The sequence below is a fragment of the Phascolarctos cinereus genome, unplaced genomic scaffold, assembly GCF_003287225.1.
Source record: "Phascolarctos cinereus isolate Bilbo 61053 unplaced genomic scaffold, phaCin_HiC Scaffold_9;HRSCAF=440, whole genome shotgun sequence".
Classification (NCBI taxonomy): domain Eukaryota; kingdom Metazoa; phylum Chordata; class Mammalia; order Diprotodontia; family Phascolarctidae; genus Phascolarctos; species Phascolarctos cinereus.
In genome coordinates, this window is record NW_027556402.1 from 231,518,920 (window position 1) to 231,536,858 (window position 17,939).

Sequence of the window (17,939 nt, forward strand, 5' to 3'; positions counted from 1 at the left end):
TTAAATCATATCTGGCAAGGATGTACCACAACCATATATAAGTGCTGATAAATAGTGGATTTTATTTGGCAATCCATAAATAACACGGTACCTAACATTCTTTTGGAAAACAACTGCTGCCTGTGTAGAACATGCCTTCACAGGGTTTGTTTTTGAATAAGATTCAGGGCACTTAACATGATGAAATAGTGCTTTCCATCTTCCCCCAGGGGTCCAGAACCCGAGTTGATCAGTTTGATAGGACTCTGATGTCTGTCAGACATCAGCAGGTGTAAAGCTTTTCTGTTTAGGTTTTGCACCTAGAGACCGCTTTTTTTTCATTCATGTACCAATTCCTATCATTAGTAAAGATTTTTAAGGCTCATTCATCAAGGGGTCAATTTACAGCAACGCTGTTTTTTATGAAGCATGCTGTTCTGTCGATGCCTCATGGTGGCATGGCAAGGACACCCTGTGTTCTTGAAGGCTATACCAATTACGAGGTCTGGCAAATTCTATCAAACTGGAAAGGCCTACGAAAGAACATGCTTTGTTAGGCCCATTTTGGTTGTAAGGGCCTCTGAACCCCAACAACTTTAAGAAGACTGGTCTTGAGGTAGTTTGCATATTTGCAATTGGAAAAATTGTCCAGTTAGTGGGAATTGGTTTCAATTTTTACATATTGTGGTTACATTGCCCTGACAAATTTGTCAAGTTTTTTACTCAAGTCAGTATGCACCCACTTGGGTCTGACCTCTTCAGCTGTAACCTATTCACAACCAGCAGCGGAAAAGACATCTTAGGCAGCTTAATTTTTATAGCTGGAGAACGTGTATCACAAGTCAGTGATTTCCTATTGAATTAGGACTTGGTATAGGTTGTAGATGTGCAGCATCAAGTCCTCTAACTGCATCGAGGAGCATTGGGTTTACTTAGCTTGAGGTAGTAGTTGACATGCCTTGGTCAGGACTGGGTGTTTTCCTGGGATCCTGATTTTTTTCCTCAAAGGAATATGGAGAACCTTTCCAACTGTTGGAACTCGTGGTTAAATGTCTTGAAAACAGTTTAGTAGTAATCATTAGCTTCCGAAGCTTGTTTATGTCCCCGTGGTGCATGCAACAGTGTTGCTAAGAGACATTATAATTAGGTAACGAGTATTTTGAAGTTGAATCTTTCGGGAGCTCATTGACAGAAGTTATCTGAAAACCTGCTGAGAAAATGCAGAAGGTAATATTTGGGGGAACCTCTGATGGACGTCCTTCGTACACAAGGCTCTGAGGGAAGGACAGATGGATGTTCTCCAGCAGCTTGAGACTTTGTAAGAAGGGAAGCTACTGGGATGAGTAAGGAGCAGTAAACACCCTTGTTCTAAGAGCACCCGCCCCTCGGCTTTGGGTTGCTATTTCAAGCCAACCAATGTGTAGCGGTGGCATTCAAGCGCGTAGTGTTACTAGGGAACTTGCGGTTCGGCCTGAATAGACTCGGTATGTCAATGAAGGAATTGAGGTGGGGCCATTTGGGTTCCAGTGTTAGAGGAATGTGGCTGTTGGCACCCACCTCACTTTTGAATTAACTGGTTAACTTTAATTCTGGACTCGCCGTCAATCCAAGATGCGGACTAATGGGGGTGGGGAGGGGAAGGAAGAAACTTATATGGCACGCTCCTAAAAACTCCCGCGTGGGAAGTACTCAGTGTCCCCACTCCTCCCCAGCCAAGCATCGGGACTGCGTCTGATTGGGACAACGCAGAAATACAAGCTCGGCCCTGCGCCTGGGCAGCTTACTGCTGCACCAGGGGTCAGACGCCACGAAAGGGACTCCAGGGGGTCGGCCAGCCGCACCAGCAGCAGCGTGCCGGGGTCCGAATCCGCAGGGACGGGCCAAGTGCACGGGGACCCCCGACCCTCGGCTGTCACGGAGGCGCTTCACAGCCCGATCTATCTCCGCAGAGACGCCACGCCGCTACAAGAGGCCCCGCGTTAAAAACCCACCCAGGCTTGTGGGGTAGAGGCCACGAGGGGATGCACGGCTGCCGGCGCGGGTGGGAAGGAGAAAGTCAACCGTCCCTGTTTGAAATAAAGCAGGGCAGAGAGGAGTACTGGGAAGGATGGTTGGAAATACAAGTCCTTCGAGCGCGAGGCTGAGCGATTCGTGCTCTGTGCCACAGAGAAGGGGAAGCGGGGGGTGGGGGATGGGGAGGTAAGTGAAAGTTCGGACCCCGGAAAGAGAAAGCTTTCCCCCGCGCCAGGGCTCTGCGCAGCCTCAGTGTGGAGCAATTCTCGCCGTGCCCCGCCTCTATTGAGTGCGTGACGTCACTGGCAAGCGACGTGATCCTGCTAGGTCCCCGTCGGCCCGCGAGCCTCGCCTCGGGGATGCCTGCGCACGCCTGCTCGCGAGGCCCTAGGAGGGGGCGTGGTCTGCGCGCTGCCGCTCTAGGCCTCCTCCGCGCCGCCTCTGTGAGGACTCGGGGGCCTTCCTTCTGGTGACGCCTGCGCACGTGCGGTTCGCTCCACGTGCTTCCGGCTCGTCCGCCCCAAGCGGCGCTCCGTGGGCCACGCTGTACTCGCTCTAGAGGTAACGGGGTCTGGGACGGCGTGGGGTCGGGCGGGCCGCTGGGTGCTTCCTCGGGGAGGGGCGGGGGCGCCGGAGCGTGTCGGGGCAAGACCCGTCCCTAACCCGGAGCGCACTGTCCGTGGGATGACCAGGGAGGGCCGAGCCTGGGAAGCGCGCTCCCGGAACTCTCAGCTTCAAAGCCATGTCCTTCCCCCATGCCTCAGTTTACTCGCCTGTAAAGTAATGGAGTCGGACTCCGCCTTCTTGCTTCTGTTAGGGATGGGGAGGGGAGCCGAGGCGTCTGACCTCCGGTAACCCCCGGGCCACTCTGTCTCTGCCCCCGTGGGGGTCCCAGAAGTTGGGAGAGGGGGCGCTTCACGAGCCCCTCCTGGAGGGATTGGCCCCGCCCTGATCTCCCCCAGCAATGACGTGGACTGGGCAGGGGAGCCCGTGGAGGCCAACGCGCGTGGGTGACGCGCCTGTGGCTGATGCCTCTGTTTGTGCCTCCCAGCACTTGCCAGCCCCGCTCCCTGGCGCAGTTTCCCCCCCCGTAAAGTGGGGAAAGCGCACGTAGAGACATTTCTTTGGCGGCTTTGCCCTCATCTCTTATCATTTCTCTTGAGTTTCACCCAGACACTTACACGGGAGGCAGATCACCAAGAACCCGGGGCCCTTGGGGTCTGTTCTGGGGGGAGCTTGGGCAGGCCTTCCGAATGAGCCGCCCAGCTTATTAAGCTGGAGGTGAAGTGATCCTCTGCACACCTGGATTCAATGTTAAAATGCCAGACCCCAGGGGAGGAAGGAGAGAGGTCCTAGGGAAGTCCTCCTGTTTTGTTAGAGGCTGACTCGGTGTCCCCGTTGTGCCTGTTTTCTCTTCAGGGCTCTCCTTCACCATGCAGAGGAAGAAGGTGGACAACCGCATCCGTGTCCTCATCGAGAATGGGGTGGCAGAGCGGCAGAGGTCTCTGTTTGTCCTCGTGGGGGACCGTGGGAAGGATCAGGTAAGAGCCTGGGCGCCTTGGTCTGTTCCATCCGAGGCATCATGTCCTGAGAACTGTCTAAGGTCTCTGGCAGAGAGGAGGGACGGTGTCAGGGACTGTCAGGAAGTCTGCCACCTCATCCTGCAGAATCTTAGACAAACCCTTCTTCCTTCCCGTGTGATGGGAGATTTCTGGATGCCAGACGTGCTTTCTGCCTCAAGGAAATGAATGGTCTTTGAGTCTGGGTAGAATCTGATTTGGGGGCGAGGGGCTAGGCTCTAGTCCTTTTTCTGCAGCTGAAAGGCTGGGTTGCTGTAGAGGAACACTTTTCCGTTTCTAAGCCTCAGTTCCCACTGGTTCTCTAAGGCTTACAGGATTGAGAGCCAGATGGGACCTTAGAGATCATTTATCACAATGCCCTCATCGTGTAGATGAGGAAACTGAGGCTGGAAGAGAGGAAGGCTTGATTCCTGTGTCCCACATTAGCCTTGGACGTACATAACAAGGATTTACCTAATCCTAATACCAAGCGAACATTAGGCTTTGTGAGCTTCATGTGGAAGGTAGAACCGTAGGACAAATAGGCCGAGGATGGTTTTGGCTCAGGAGGTTGGTGGCAGCTGCTTCGTCAACTTTTGAGTCCATTCAGGCTGATGACTGAATCACAGTGGGTTGGTGGAAGCCTTCCTCTGAATAGGGCATGAAGTCATGGAATCTGATCCATCACTCAGCCCTTTGGTGAGGGCCCATTATGTGCCAGGCACCAGGAACACAGAGGCAAAAAGGGTAACAGTCTCTGCTCTCTGGGATACCTTGTTGGGGAGATGTGAATACCGAATAATTCAGGGAGGGGGAGCAGACTCAGGCAAGGCTTCGTGGAGGTGATGACGAGGCAGAGTCCTGAAAAGGGTGAGGAGGGGGAACATTCCAGGCACGGGGACAGAACGGGTGAATTCAGACACCTTTATGCTTGAAATCTTCACCTCCAAATGTCCCCCCACCTGCTGCATTGCCCGGACTTTCGCATCTCCACCAAGTGGCACAGTGCTTAGTATAGTCAGTGTTTATCAGCTGATTGGTCAATTGACTGTCGCTTCTTCGGGGTTTCAGAGATGTCGTTTTTACTCCCCCCGTGACTTAGCTGGTCTCCTTTCATTGTTTCTCATTCCAATGATCTGCCATCTCCTCCTTTTGGCAGGTGGTCATACTCCACCATATGTTGTCTAAAGCAGCTGTGAGGGCCAGGCCGTCTGTGTTATGGTGTTATAAAAAGGAACTAGGTTTCAGCAGGTAAGCCTGACCCCTTTCTTCTTTTCTCCAATCCTCGTAATTGGGTTGTAGGCCTTCTGGATTGTCTGGTGCAGTGCCAGTTTTCCAGGTGTCTGACCTTCAGATTACAGGGATAGGGAACCTGCAGCCTGGAGGCCACATGTAGCCCTCTAGGTCCTCAAGTCTGGCTCTTTGACTAAATCCAAATTTGACAGAACAAATCCCCTTAATAAAAGGATTTGTTCTGTGAAACTTGGACCCGGTCAAAAGGCTGCACCCAGGGACCTAGAAGGCCACAGGTTCTCCGCTCCTTCTAACCATTAGAAGAACAACAGTGGCAGGGCTTATAGGTGATTTAAGGTTTACCAAGTGCTTCACAAATAACATACCTCATTGGAGCCTCACTGTGACCCTTGAGAGGTAGGTACTGTTAATATCCCCACTTTACAGTTGAGGAAACTGAGGCAAGCGATCTGCCCAGAGTTACACTCGTGGCAAGTGTTTGAGTTCAAATCCTGGTTAGTATGTAGTGACCTGGGCGATCATACCCTACTTCCAACTTGTTTCTACTGTAAAATGGGGGTGATCAGGGCCGTCGAGAGAATGAGGTCGGGGGCTGTGACGCCCTCCACACGCTCCACAGACGCTGGCGGCTTCTCTCTGCAGTCACCGCAAGAAGAGGATGAGGCAGTTACAGAAGAAGATAAAGAGCGGAACGCTGAACTTAAAGCAGGACGACCCCTTTGAGCTGTTTGTCGCGGCCACCAACATCCGTTACTGCTACTACAACGAGACACACAAGATCCTGGGGAACACCTTCGGCATGTGCGTCCTGCAGGTAACGGCCCGGCCTGTGCCTGGCCACCCAGATGGGGCCTGCTGGGAGGCAGAGACACTCATCAGCTGTGGAACCCCGGGCAAGTCAGCATCTTAGCCCAGAAGCGTCTGAGGGAATCTTTGTCACCCCTGTGCAGACGCAGTCACACCCCAGAACGTGGGCTCTATAGGCTCTGCTTGCAAAGTGCATGTCGTGACGTGTGTAATGTGTACATTCTCTTAACAGAAACATTTGTATGTGTGCGCATGTATGTGTGTAAGGGGGACTGTTGGTTGCTCCCCACCATTTTGACACGTTTATTGGTGGGGAAAGGCGCTCCCTACTCAGTTACTTCAAGCTGAGTGCGTGTGCGTTCTGCTCCCTCCCTGGGCACTCAGATACCGCCAAGCCTGCCTGCTGGTGGTGTTCATGCAGTGGCCGGTGGGCAGAACCCCTCCAGGCCCCATGATGAGTGGGTGATCCGTTGTCCCAGCTGTGGTCGAAGAGGGGAGCTCCGTCCTCGGGCTGTCCTGGGGCCTTGTTGGGCTTCTGGGTGAGCAGTCTTTGTGTGTCTGATCCTTCTCTTAGGATTTTGAAGCCGTAACCCCAAACCTACTGGCACGGACGGTGGAAACGGTGGAAGGGGGCGGGATCATTGTGATCCTCCTGCGGACTATGAATTCCCTCAAACAGCTGTACACCATGACCATGGTGAGCCTGTGGTGTTGGCCCAGGCCTTATGGGGGGTGGGGAAGCCCCGTGCTGAGCCACTCTGGGGGGCCCTCCCTCTGCTCAGGCACTGGCACCGTGATCAGACCTGACGACTAGACCTTTGAAATGAGGCCCAGCCCAGACTCAGGCTCTGGCCCTGCTCCCTCCTGACTCTCCTCCTCTTCTCCATTTCCTTTGCCTGCTTATCATCCGTGTCACTGGGGATGTCCCCAGGCCTGTCCCAGGCTCTCTTCTCTCCTCTCTCCGTGACCTCATCAGCAGTCAGGCCTCCCCACATACAGCTGGCCCCGTGCCTGAGCTTCATTCCTCCATCACCTCCTAGACGTCAGGTATTTTGAGGTGGATGCTCCAGAGGCATCTCACATTCCGCGTCTTCAGAAGAGTCCTTACCACATCTCCCCTCCAGGGCTCCTCTTCCAGGCTTGCCCTGTTTCTGTCGAGCGCCACCCTCCTTCTAGGCCCTTGTCCATTTCTGATCACTCCCCGTCCCTCTGCCCACACTGCCAGTCTGTTACCAGGTCTTGTCCCCTCTGTCCTGAGGCCCTCCTTTCCTCTTGCCAGGTCTCACAGCCTCCAGGCCCTTCCCTCTCTGGTCCGTTCCAAGGGCCACTCTAAGAGCACAGATATGCCTGTATTCCTCCCCTGCTCAGCAAGCCTCCATGGCTCCCTATTACTTGAGGATCAAAGAAAAACTCCTTCCCAGCCCGGGCTTCAGCCTGCCCATCCCGGTGTTTACAGGTGACTCTCCTTCATCCACTCCTCTACCCGGCTTAATCAGCCTTGTTGACATTCCCTTATGTGGTGTTCCATCTTCTGTCTCTGCCTTTGGCCGTCTCCTCCCCCACCCCCAGCTGCTAGAAGTCCTCCCACGAAGATTAAGGTCCCTTAAGCCTACCTCTCTGTGTCTGGCTGGAGTAGTAAGCCCTTCCGAAATGCCTGGGGGGTTATTGATTGAGTAGATGCTCAGGAGACAGGATCTTCTATTCCTCCATCCCTTCAGTTTAGCCAGCGTTCTGGGCATACAGCTCAGTGAGGCCTGGAGTGTTTAGCTCAGACGCCCAGTGGGGAGAGAAGGTGCAGACACAGATAACAAGAATACGTATCATTTATTTCAAGCTCTGCTCATTTGGGGGTTACTCAACAAAGAACTGTGTGAGCTTGGAAGGAGGCCATTCCTGACCTCCCGGGCTTCAGAGCCCATTGTGGAGGAGTTAGCATTGGAGCTGGAATGTTAAGAGACCCCAGTTGGAGAGGGATGGCATTGTGGGCACACGCCCTTGCATAGCAAATGCGTGGGGTGGAAAAGCCCAGGGTGTGTTGGGGGGATGAGAGGAGGCATGGGGAAAGGATAATAGGAGATGAGTCTGGAAAGATAGTCATTCTACGATGCGGAGGACCTCTAATGTCAGGGGGCAAAGTGTGGTCTCAATTCAGTAGGGAGCCACAGATGGTGTTTGAGGAGAAGGTGACATGGTGCTGCTGTCCAGCTCTGCACAAGGGGTGTAGGTCGAGCATCAGTCTACAGGATGGATGGAGGAGGAGAGGGCTGCCCATCGTGGTCCAGGCTGGAGGCAATGAGGGCTGGTGTCAGTGAGAACGGGGGGGAGGGGAGAGGTCAGAGCCACATGGCCCTAGAAGGCTTCTCCTCACCTGCTGACAGACCTCTCTTGTCCTTCTAGGATGTGCATTCCCGCTACCGGACGGAGGCACATCAGGATGTGGTAGGACGGTTTAATGAGAGGTGGGACTTTGGGCCACATTGCTTGGCAGACTCATGGGGACGACGGGTATTTGGGGTCTTGAATCCAGCCAGAAGCTTTAACCTGATTTGAGGAAAGGCAACTGTGGACATGCAGGATAATGAACCCTTAGAAAAATAACAACAGTGTTGACCAGATTAACGAGGGGCTGTGTATATAGTGGAAGGGGTCTGGCTTGGGGAATTGGGAGACCTGGGCTCCTGTCTTGGCTCTGACTTAAGTAGGGGATGGCACGTCAGGATTCAAACCCAGAGCCCCTGAGGGCAGATTCATCTGTTTTTTCCCCCACTGTGTGATGATGCCTCCTTATTGAGTATGAATTAACAAGGGAGATCTTTAGATGAGGCTCTAGGAGGGGGTGTTGGAGCTGAGCCTTTGAAAGGAGCTGGGAATGCCGAGAGGCCAACGCGGAGAGGGAGAGCATTTCGCGCTTGGAGGACAGGTGGACGGACAGACAGCTTGTGTGTGCCGAGGGAGACGGCAGTTCTGGGAATGTCCCTCGGGGCCTTGGTGACCCTGACTTAAGTCATCTCTGGCTGCAGCACTCCCGTCTTGTGACGTTCTGTGACATAGCATAACTCGGTCACCACTGAACTCTCCCTTTTATCGGTGGCTTGGGTGAAGGCATCCATGGGAATCCTGTTAGATACGCAGGTGAAATGGCCAACGCTCATGCTGGATGGCCAAGCCGTGGTCCTAAAAGCTCTCAACAGGCAAGGCCAGTGGGGAACCTGAGATGAGGCGAAGTGTGAACATGAAAATGTGGAAGTCAGAGATGTTGGGGCATCGTAGGCAGGCAGGAAGGGCAGGGTTTGAGTCCCGCCCCTGACACACAGAGCCTGTATGACTGTGGGCACGTCCCCAGACCCCTGGTACCCCGGGCAGCTCAGCTCTCAGTGGTCCTGGGATGCCCGAGGGGTCTTATTTGATCCTCTGAATAACCTTGTGTAGTAGACAGATAAGTATCCCTTATTTTGGCAGCTAAAGGGTACCGTGGATAGAGTGCTGGAAGTCAGGGAGACCCAAGTTCGAATCTCCTTTCAGACGTCTAGTAGCTCTGTGACCCTGGCCAAGTCACTTCATTTCTGCCTGCCTTGATTTTCTCATCTGTAAAGTGGGGATGATAACAGCCTTCACCTCCCAGGATTGTTGTGGGGATTGAATGAGATAATGTTGGTAAAGCATTTTATAAACCTTAGAGCCTTCTAGAAATGCTAGCTGCTGTTGTCCTCATTTAATAGATGAGGAAACAGGCAGATGGGGATTAAGTTGTCTTGTCAGTGGGAGAGCCAGGATGGGGGCCAGTCCGGCTCCAGTGTTACCTCAGAACTTGAATTCCACTTGGTCCGGCTTCCTCTGGGTGTGGAGGGATGTGGAGGCTGCGGGAAAGGTACGTGTGCCTGGGAGGGGGCAGCCCTGGGGTGATTGAGGCGCTTCCTTGTTCTCCTGGCTAGGTTCATCCTCTCCCTGGCCTCCTGTAAGAACTGCATCGTCATCGATGACCAGCTCAACATCCTGCCCATCTCCAGCCACATAGCCAACATCCAGGCCCTGCCTCCGAAGACCCAGGTGAGCGGGGGCCCCCCTGAGAGCCTCCATGGTGGGGGTGGCGTGCGTCATCGGCGTACGTCACCGGCCTCTCTTTCCTCTCCCTGGCAGGACGATGACCTGTCTCCTTCAGACCTGGAGCTGAAAGAGCTGAAGGAAAGCCTGCAGGACACCCAGCCTGTGGGCGTGTTGGTGGACTGCTGCAAAACACTGGACCAGGTGAGTGGCCGGGCTTCCACTGCGAGGCCTCCTGGGCTCCGGCGGCCCTCAGAGAATGGGAGTGGGGGGGACTTTCCTCCTTTCCGCCAAGGCCCCCGAGTCCCCAGCGGCTCCCTTTCCACAGCACTGTCTTCACGTGGTCTGTGAGCTCTTCTCATTAACAGTGTTGCCCTCTTGGGTTTCCACGGCGCCTCACCACAGTCACCGTTAATGTTTCTGTAGCATTCCTGGTCTATCCATTTGGTCCTCACGACAACTCCTGAAAGAGGGTGGCCCAGAAACTGAGGCCCAGGGTGTATTTGACTTGGCCATGGTCGCACGGTTAATAAGATTCAGAGGCAGGATTCACACCCGGGTCTGTGGTACAGTAGAACAGCCTGGGTGCTGGTTGAGGTTTGGCCATTTCTAGGCCATGTGACCTTGGGTATGTCAGTGACTGGGTGTCACTGTGCCTCTGGTTCCTCATTTGTGAAATGATAGACCCTGCCTGCCTTGGATGAGTCCCTAGGGGACTTAGGGCGCTTTGTAACTGCCACATTCTGTCCTTAATGGAAGTTGTCATTTGGACCTGGGGTCCAGAAGACCTGAGTTCAAATCCAGCCTCAGATGCTGGCTAGTCATGTGTCCGTGGGCAAGTCAATTCACTTCAGCCTGCCTCAGTTTCTGCATCTGTAAAATGGGGACAATAATAGTCGCCTCCCAGCGATGTTTGTAAAAATGCTTTGGCAGTGTTAAAGCACTGCGTGAATGTCGCCATCCTCATCCTGATTGTTTGGATTGGAAGCTCCTTGAGGGTGGGTACTGGTCTGGTCTTTTTCCTCTTGATATCCCCAGCAGCACGTAGTAGGTGCTTCATCAGTTTCTTGATTGATGGCTCACTATTATTATTAGTGGTTTGTCTTGCCTTTGAGCCCTGTTGAGGGCATTCTCCACATTGACCCGTTTGTTCTTCCTTCCCTTGGGAGGGCAGGAGAATCCCCAGGCCCAAGAGACGGCTCTTCTCTGTAGTCCTGGGGTGGGTGCCCCGTGGGCCTGGGCTCGGGAGGTAAGTCGGTGCTCTCTGGTCATCCCATAGGCCAAGGCCGTCCTGAAGTTCATCGAGGGCATCTCGGAGAAAACGCTGAGGAGCACAGTGGCGCTCACGGCTGCCCGCGGGCGGGGGAAGTCGGCCGCCCTGGGATTGGCCATCGCTGGGGCAGTGGCCTTCGGGTGAGTGGGCAGCGGGCCCTGGGTGTCGTGGGTGTGCTGTGTGGCCTCTCCGGGCTCAGTTTACTTATCTGTGAAATGGGGCCGATGCTGGCTGTGAGGACTGATGATCAGTGTGAGCGAGCGTTACCAAAATGGTAAAGCCCGAAGAGACCTGCATGAGGAGCAGGCGTCCCAGGGGCACACAGGTTCTGGGCCCTCCGGGGTTTTGTCTTGGCCCGGGAGAAGGGCAGTGAGCTGCCCCTGCGGCCAGGAAAACCACCTGTGCCAGGCGTCCTGCTCCTGGCACGCTGGAAGAACCCCCCCCCGGCCTCTGGAGATGGAGGATGTGGGTCCTGCCTTTAGTGCTTCCCTGCCTGGAGGACCTTGGGGCCAGTCTGGTTACTTCCCCAGCCTCAGCTGCTTCATCTGTGAAATGGGAAGTGCCTTCCCATCTTGAGAGATGCACTCCCTAGGTTCTCCTTTAATCGTAAGGTGAGCCACTGTTCTTATTACTGATCAGGAAACTGAGTCTCAGCAAGGTTAAGAGACGACCCCGTTCTCACATAGCTAATAAGGGGCAGAGCTGGGAGCGTGACTGCTCTTTATTTTCACAATATGCTTAATCTTTTTTTTTTAAGATTGGCATCATGTCCCAGTAATGTCTTGCTGTCCTTTTAAAGAGGAAACACAGTTAAGAAACAGCAAATTACCCTGTTGCTCAAGTCTCACGGTGTATGCCTCGTTCAGGCCCCGTGGTCCCCCACCCGTCTGTCCTCTGTGATCGTGAGCGGTTACTGCCTTGGCCAGAATTCTGAACTCGTTCCAAACTCATTTGTGTCTTTGTGTGTCCATAATCTCTTGGTTCTGCTTTCTTCCCTGGGACTGTGGCCCCAAAGTCTTCCTATTTGCCATTTCCCTAAGGCATTAATATTTCCTCATGTTCATAGGCCTCAGTTTCTCATCCCCCAGTTGACCAGCACTGACCGTGGGAGGGTGAGTGAGGAAGGCCTTTCCTGGAGGCACCTCGTCCTTCTGGCCTCTTGTCAGGAGGACCTGGCCCTGGCCGTGGGTGTCACAGTCCCAGACTCAGCACACCTGTAAAAGTGTGGTCAGAGATGTGAGGGTGGGAGAGCTCTGCCCTCAGACCTCTGGACAGCATGGGGGGGTGCTGCACTTGAGAGAAGACACCAGGCTATCTCCATGTAGTTACTGTCTTAATGCTGACGCAGAATGTAGGGGAAGGAGGGTGGGCTGGAGATGGGGGTCCTGGCGTGGAGTTCTGACCCTGCTGTGGGACATTGGACAAGTCACGTGGGGTCAAAAGGCCGTCAGTTCTCCCTCCCTCTGAGCCTCAGCTCCTCAGGGTCTCTGACAGTCACCTAGCTCAAATCCTGGCCCCTCCCTCATCTTTCCTTTCCTCAGGCTCCTTCCCTGCCTGTGCCTTGCTGGTTCCTTCTCCCTCATCTCCTCCTGAGGCTCGGTCAGACACCAGCCCCCCTCCCGGACGAGGTGTATCTGGTCTTCCTGATGCTGGTGCCTCATCCCCATCAGTCCCTTTACTTACGGGCACATGTCATTTCCCCGGAAGCTGCCAGTGGGAAGGGTCTGTTCCATCTCTGTCCAGTCTCCCATTTTACAGATGAGGACATGGAGGCACTGACTGAGCTGATGTGACTTATTGAGGGTCACCCAGCTCCTATGTGTCTGAGGTGGGCCCCGACCCCAGGCCCGACGCACTAGCCACTGTGCTGTCCTGCCTCGTGTGCTGTGGGCATTGGATAAATGACAGTTGCTTCCCCATTGCAGATCGAAAGCCCCTTTCTCTCTCTTCCCTAAAAGTATTCAGACCGAGGCTGGATGACCGTGTGTCATGGCTGTTGTAGCTGGGGGTTGTGGTCAGCTAGAGGTTGGAGGAGCCGGCCATTCAAGTCCTGTCCTGTTCTATGACTGTGTGACCCTTCTAGGCCTGGCTTCCGTCTCTGTACAGTGGGGATAGGGGCTGAGTGAGGATCTGGTGAAGAATGCGTCCCGGCTCTTTGACAGCCCGCCCAATGGGGTCACAGAAGGAACCGCGCCACCCCCACCCAGAGGCCTTTATTCTGCCCAGGCCTCGCTGCCCCCTCTTCCTCGGCCCCTTCTGTGGAGGGCAGTGGGAGAAGAAACTTTTGTTTACGAAACAACCAGCTGACCTTTCTTTGTCTCCAGATACTCCAACATCTTTGTCACGTCCCCCAGCCCGGATAACCTGCACACGCTCTTTGAGTTCATCTTTAAAGGCTTTGATGCCCTTCAGTACCAGGTGAGTGGCTCAGGGAAGGTGTGGACAGGACCCTGCCTTTGCCTTTGAGTTGAGGGGGGAGGGGATGAGCCTGGAGCCTGAGCTCCTGACAAAGCGACACCATTTGTGGATGCAGACAAGGGCCTTTGCTGTCATCTTTGTTAATAACAGAATTCACTAAGGCCGTAAGACAGGCTTACACATTATCTCACAAACCACCCTGGGAGGTAGGTGCTGGTATGATCCCCATTTTATAGATGAGGAAACTGAGGCAGGCAGATGGGAAGTGGCTTGCCCGGGTTGCCACAGCTAGGATGTCTCAGGGGTGAGACTGGAACACAGGCCTTGGTGACTTGAAGGTCAGCTGGTTAGCGCTAGGGCGGGGCTGGTCTCTGTCTCTTTAGCTGTCCCTTGCCTTCATGCCCCCTGTCTTTGTGTTTCAGGAGCATTTAGACTATGAGATCATCCAGTCGCTGAATCCCGAGTTCAACAAGGCAGTGATCCGGGTGAATGTGTTCCGTGAGCACCGGCAGACCATCCAGGTGACGCTCTCCAGCTGTGTTGGCACAGCTCCTGCGCATCTCCTCTTAGTCACTGAGCACGTGTCAGAGGCGTTGTTTTAAGATAAACCTCTTCCAGATTTTTGGCCTCCTCCAAGGGAAGACGTTTACATTTAGCAAGCATGGCTTGGTCATCTTGAACTGTGGTCTTATACCGCTTCTAAATTGAAGTAGTGGGGCTGTGAGAACCTGACCGGCTCAAAGTACAGAGCTCTTTGCTCCTCTGTTGGACGGACATCAGGGTCTGCGATGGCCATCTGTACTGGCTCAGTAACATCACCTGGAAGGCCTTCCAAAGCCATGGTTTTCCAACAGATACCCCCTTCTTTTCCATTTTAAGCAACTCTTTCCCGCTGCCTGGATGTTTGTCCTCTGCTAAGTCAGGGAGGAGGCCCCTCATGGGTGGGTGTCTTTGAGTGGGGTGGTTGTCCTGGCTGGCCGGGTGTTGTCCTTGACCAGTGAGCTATCATGGGCAGTCTCAGCAAGATATTCAGTGCAGACCAGAGAGGACAAGCACTCCAGGGAATTTGGGCTGGCCCTTTTTTTTTTTTTTGTAGGAGAATGGTAAAGATGTCCTTTTTTTAGCAATTTTTTTTTTTGTCTTTGCCCACTTAGAATCTGTATAGTGAAGAGAGTAGCTTTTTTTTTCTTTTCGGTGAGGCAGTCAGAGTTAAGTGACTTGCCCAGGGTCGCACAGCTAGGAGTGTGGCTCTTTTTGTGAGACCCTATTTCTTTCTCTTCCTGGTCTTTTCTTTTTTGTCTGTGACTGTGGAAAACAAAAGACATGCAGAAACTTGCTGTCATGTTGAATAGGGTTAGGATATGGATTGGTGATTTTCCCTAGGTGGGATGCTCTCCCAGGTGGGTAAACTCCCTCCACCAGGTTAGTCAAGAAACCAACTAGGTCACACAGCTGCAGAGAAGGGAAGTGCACATGGGAGAGAGATGACAGAGGAGCAAGGAGGGAGGTATTGGGGACGGGGGCCGCACAGCACCTTCGGGCTCCCCAGGCTCACAGGTCCTCCTCTTCTCTGTCCCCTTCACAGTACATACACCCTGGAGATGCAGTGAAGCTGGGTCAGGCGGAGCTCGTTGTAATTGATGAAGCTGCTGCCATCCCCCTGCCCTTGGTGAAAAACCTGCTTGGACCCTACCTCGTGTTCATGGCTTCCACCATCAATGGGTAGGAGGAGGAGGAGGTGGGGGATGGGAATGGGCCGTCTTGGCCGGGGGGGGTGGCGGGGAATGTAGCTCAACTCAGCCACTTTGGAAAACCACACTGGGGCTGGGGTGTGGATGGATCACTTACCCACCTCCTGGGGCTGCAGATAGATGAGATACCTGGGGCCAGGAGTGAATGGGCCGCCTGTGCAACCTCTGGACCGATGGTGGGTGGGCTGTCTACCCCCTGGAGCTGGGGTTTTGTGGGCCCAAGGTGGATGGGCCCCTTGGTGGTCCTCCACACCGTGACTTAAGGTTGAATTTTGAAACAAAAGGTTCTTCTCTACACCGTGGCAGGTGTATGTGTGTGTGCGTGGGTAGGGGCCATCTCTTTGAGCTGTTTCTGCTGTCATTGATCTAGATACGAGGGAACTGGCCGCTCACTATCCCTCAAGCTGATCCAGCAGCTGCGACAACAGAGTGCGCAGAGCCAGCTGAGCACCACGGCGGAGAACAAGGCCACCACCACTGCCCGGCTGGCCTCAGGTATCATACCCAGACGGGTGGAGCAGAAATCGGAGGATGCGTGCCTTCTGACCTCACTGGGTCCCTCAGGGCAGGGCCCGTCTCCCGGCCCGGGACCTCGATCCAGGGCAGCGTGGGAGGAGGAGCAGGACCCTGGGATGGGGTGGGGATGCCGTGACACTGAACTGAGGCCAATGGGTGACGAGCGTCCCGGCTTTGAGAAGCCCCCCAAGTACAGCGCCTGGACACAGTCACTGAAGGACGAGGACAGAGCAGAGCCACTCTGGGTGAAGCATCGTGGGTGGCTTGTCTTAGGCAGTGTTTTTAACTCTTACTTTTCTCACTGGGGGCAGCTCGAACGCTGCACGAAGTCTCCCTCCAGGAATCGATCCGCTATGCGCCTGGAGATCTCGTGGAGAAGTGGCTGAACGGCCTCCTATGTCTCGACTGCCTCAACATCACCAGGATTGTCTCGGGCTGCCCTCTCCCTGAGGCCTGTGAGCTGTACTATGTGAACCGAGACACCCTCTTCTGTTACCACAAGGCCTCTGAAGCCTTCCTCCAGAGACTGATGGCGCTCTACGTCGCTTCTCACTACAAGGTGACATAGCCTGGGCATTGCTCAGGTCGTTTGCCGTGCTCCTGGTGTCATCGAGGAGAGACTTTGACAGATGGGAAGCGAGCACTTTTCTGTGGGCCAGGCCCTGTAGGGAAGACCCCAGTGCCCACCTGCTCTCAGAGGGCTGTTGTCCAGGTCTGGGAGTCAGGATGCCAGCTCTGGTCTCATGTGCCCCTGGCAGAGTCACTGGGCTGCTGTGCAGAGTGAAAGGCTTGGGCAAGAAGATTTGTAAAGTCCCCTCCCACTCTGAAATGCTGTGAATTTGTATAAGCACTGTCAGGAGGCTCTGAACCTAGCGTTTGCCATAGGTATCTGATCCATCCTGGCTGGGTGACCTCAGGGAAGTCACTTAACCTCTCTGTGCCCCAGGCAACTCTTCCTAAGATGCAGAGCGGAGATCTGTTGGCATTGGTTGAGAGATTCCTCTACTAACAAAATCACAGGTCCAGAGTTTTAAAACATTTTTAAAGAAAAGTAAAACAGATGAGGATGAAGATGAGATCAGTTCTGCCTCTTTGCACTTATTGTGGAGTAGAGAGTCTGAGGTGTTAGCGGACCTGAGCCTTGAAACCAAACAACCATTTGAAATGGATCTACCATGCCTTCCCGGCCTTCTCTGGCTGTGTAGATTCCAGGGGAGAGATGGGAACTTGGGTGTCCTGGGGTGATGGGCCTGGGCGGCTTGGCCCGATGCAGCTACCACTTAGGAAGAAGAGGGCCAGTTCTAGGCCAGTAAATGTCCCCGAGTAAGAAGCGTGGTGCTCCTGTTCAGCAGCCTGGGCTCTGGAGAGGTTTTTAGTTGTCGGCTGGGACAGAGTTCCCCTGGAGCAGCCAGGAAGAATCTTCACCTTTGCAGTGTGCCTTTGTGGGCGAGCTTCAGAACGTCCCCCCAATTCCTGGTTGTTAGGGAGGATATCGTAGTGACAAGTTGTGCCTCTGAGGTGGGGAGAGCTGGGTTCAGATCCTGTCTTTGCCTCTAACGGCCTTTTCCAGGTTCCTCTCTCTCATCTCCTCTGAAGCCCCTTTCTTGCTGAGAAGTGATTCTCATGAGTATTTCTGACCCTGCCTTGCCCCCACAGAATTCTCCCAATGACCTTCAGATGCTCTCAGATGCCCCAGCTCACCATCTCTTCTGTCTCTTGCCTCCGGTCCCTCCTACCCAGAATTCCTTGCCAGAAGTACTAGCTGTCGTCCAGGTATAAAAAGCCTGCCGCGTGGTTTGGGGAGTAGTTTGAGCTTCTTGTATGGGGTTGAATCTGGGACCTTGCTGACCTCCCGGGAAACTCTAGAGAGCTCGTGTCTTTTGGGATGGCAGATGCAGGGCTCTCTGGTCCATGGGAAGAGCCTTCCATGGCCAGCCCCGTGCCCTCCCAGGATATACTCTAGCCTGAGCAATTCAGAAATCCAGATTCCAGCCCCCTAGCCAGGGTGTGAGGCCTTTCCCCTGCATGCCCTTGTGACTCCCCCCTCCCTGCCTGGCCAGGTCTGCCTGGAGGGGGAGATCTCTCGTCAGTCCATCCTGAACAGCCTGTCTCGAGGGAAGAAGGCGTATGGAGATCTCATTCCCTGGACCATCTCCGAGCAGGTGACCCGCTTTTTTGTTGGCTAGGTGCTGAGCAATTGTGTCCTGGGATGTACTTAGCAGCAGAGAAGAGGTTTCTGGTGTAGTTTGAAAAGCCCACAAAGTTTTGGGGATTTGGGGTTTTTTTTATGTCACTGTCACCTGACTGAAAGCTTTCTCCCACCTTGGA

At 54.1% G+C, this 17,939-nt stretch overlaps 1 protein-coding gene across 2 annotated transcripts in view; it reads left to right on the forward strand.

Annotated features, from left to right (window-relative positions):
• Positions 1-2,444: 2,444 nt before the first annotated feature.
• Positions 2,445-17,939, forward strand: part of NAT10 (N-acetyltransferase 10) — a 29,546-nt gene continuing 14,051 nt past the window's right edge. Inside the window, exons 1-16 of one of the 2 annotated variants that reach the window (XM_020963887.2) lie at positions 2,445-2,553; positions 3,412-3,533; positions 4,711-4,802; positions 5,448-5,619; positions 6,187-6,309; positions 8,010-8,071; positions 9,545-9,659; positions 9,750-9,857; positions 10,933-11,066; positions 13,251-13,344; positions 13,767-13,865; positions 14,930-15,066; positions 15,466-15,590; positions 15,923-16,170; positions 17,268-17,384; positions 17,672-17,773. In XM_020963887.2, coding sequence (XP_020819546.1) covers positions 3,426-3,533; positions 4,711-4,802; positions 5,448-5,619; positions 6,187-6,309; positions 8,010-8,071; positions 9,545-9,659; positions 9,750-9,857; positions 10,933-11,066; positions 13,251-13,344; positions 13,767-13,865; positions 14,930-15,066; positions 15,466-15,590; positions 15,923-16,170; positions 17,268-17,384; positions 17,672-17,773 — 1,836 coding nt within the window. In that variant the 5' untranslated portion in view covers positions 2,445-2,553; positions 3,412-3,425. Of the gene's footprint in view, positions 2,554-3,411; positions 3,534-4,710; positions 4,803-5,424; positions 5,620-6,186; positions 6,310-8,009; positions 8,072-9,544; positions 9,660-9,749; positions 9,858-10,932; positions 11,067-13,250; positions 13,345-13,766; positions 13,866-14,929; positions 15,067-15,465; positions 15,591-15,922; positions 16,171-17,267; positions 17,385-17,671; positions 17,774-17,939 lie in introns of those variants that run through there. The other variant, XM_078149009.1, reaches the window with a different exon arrangement.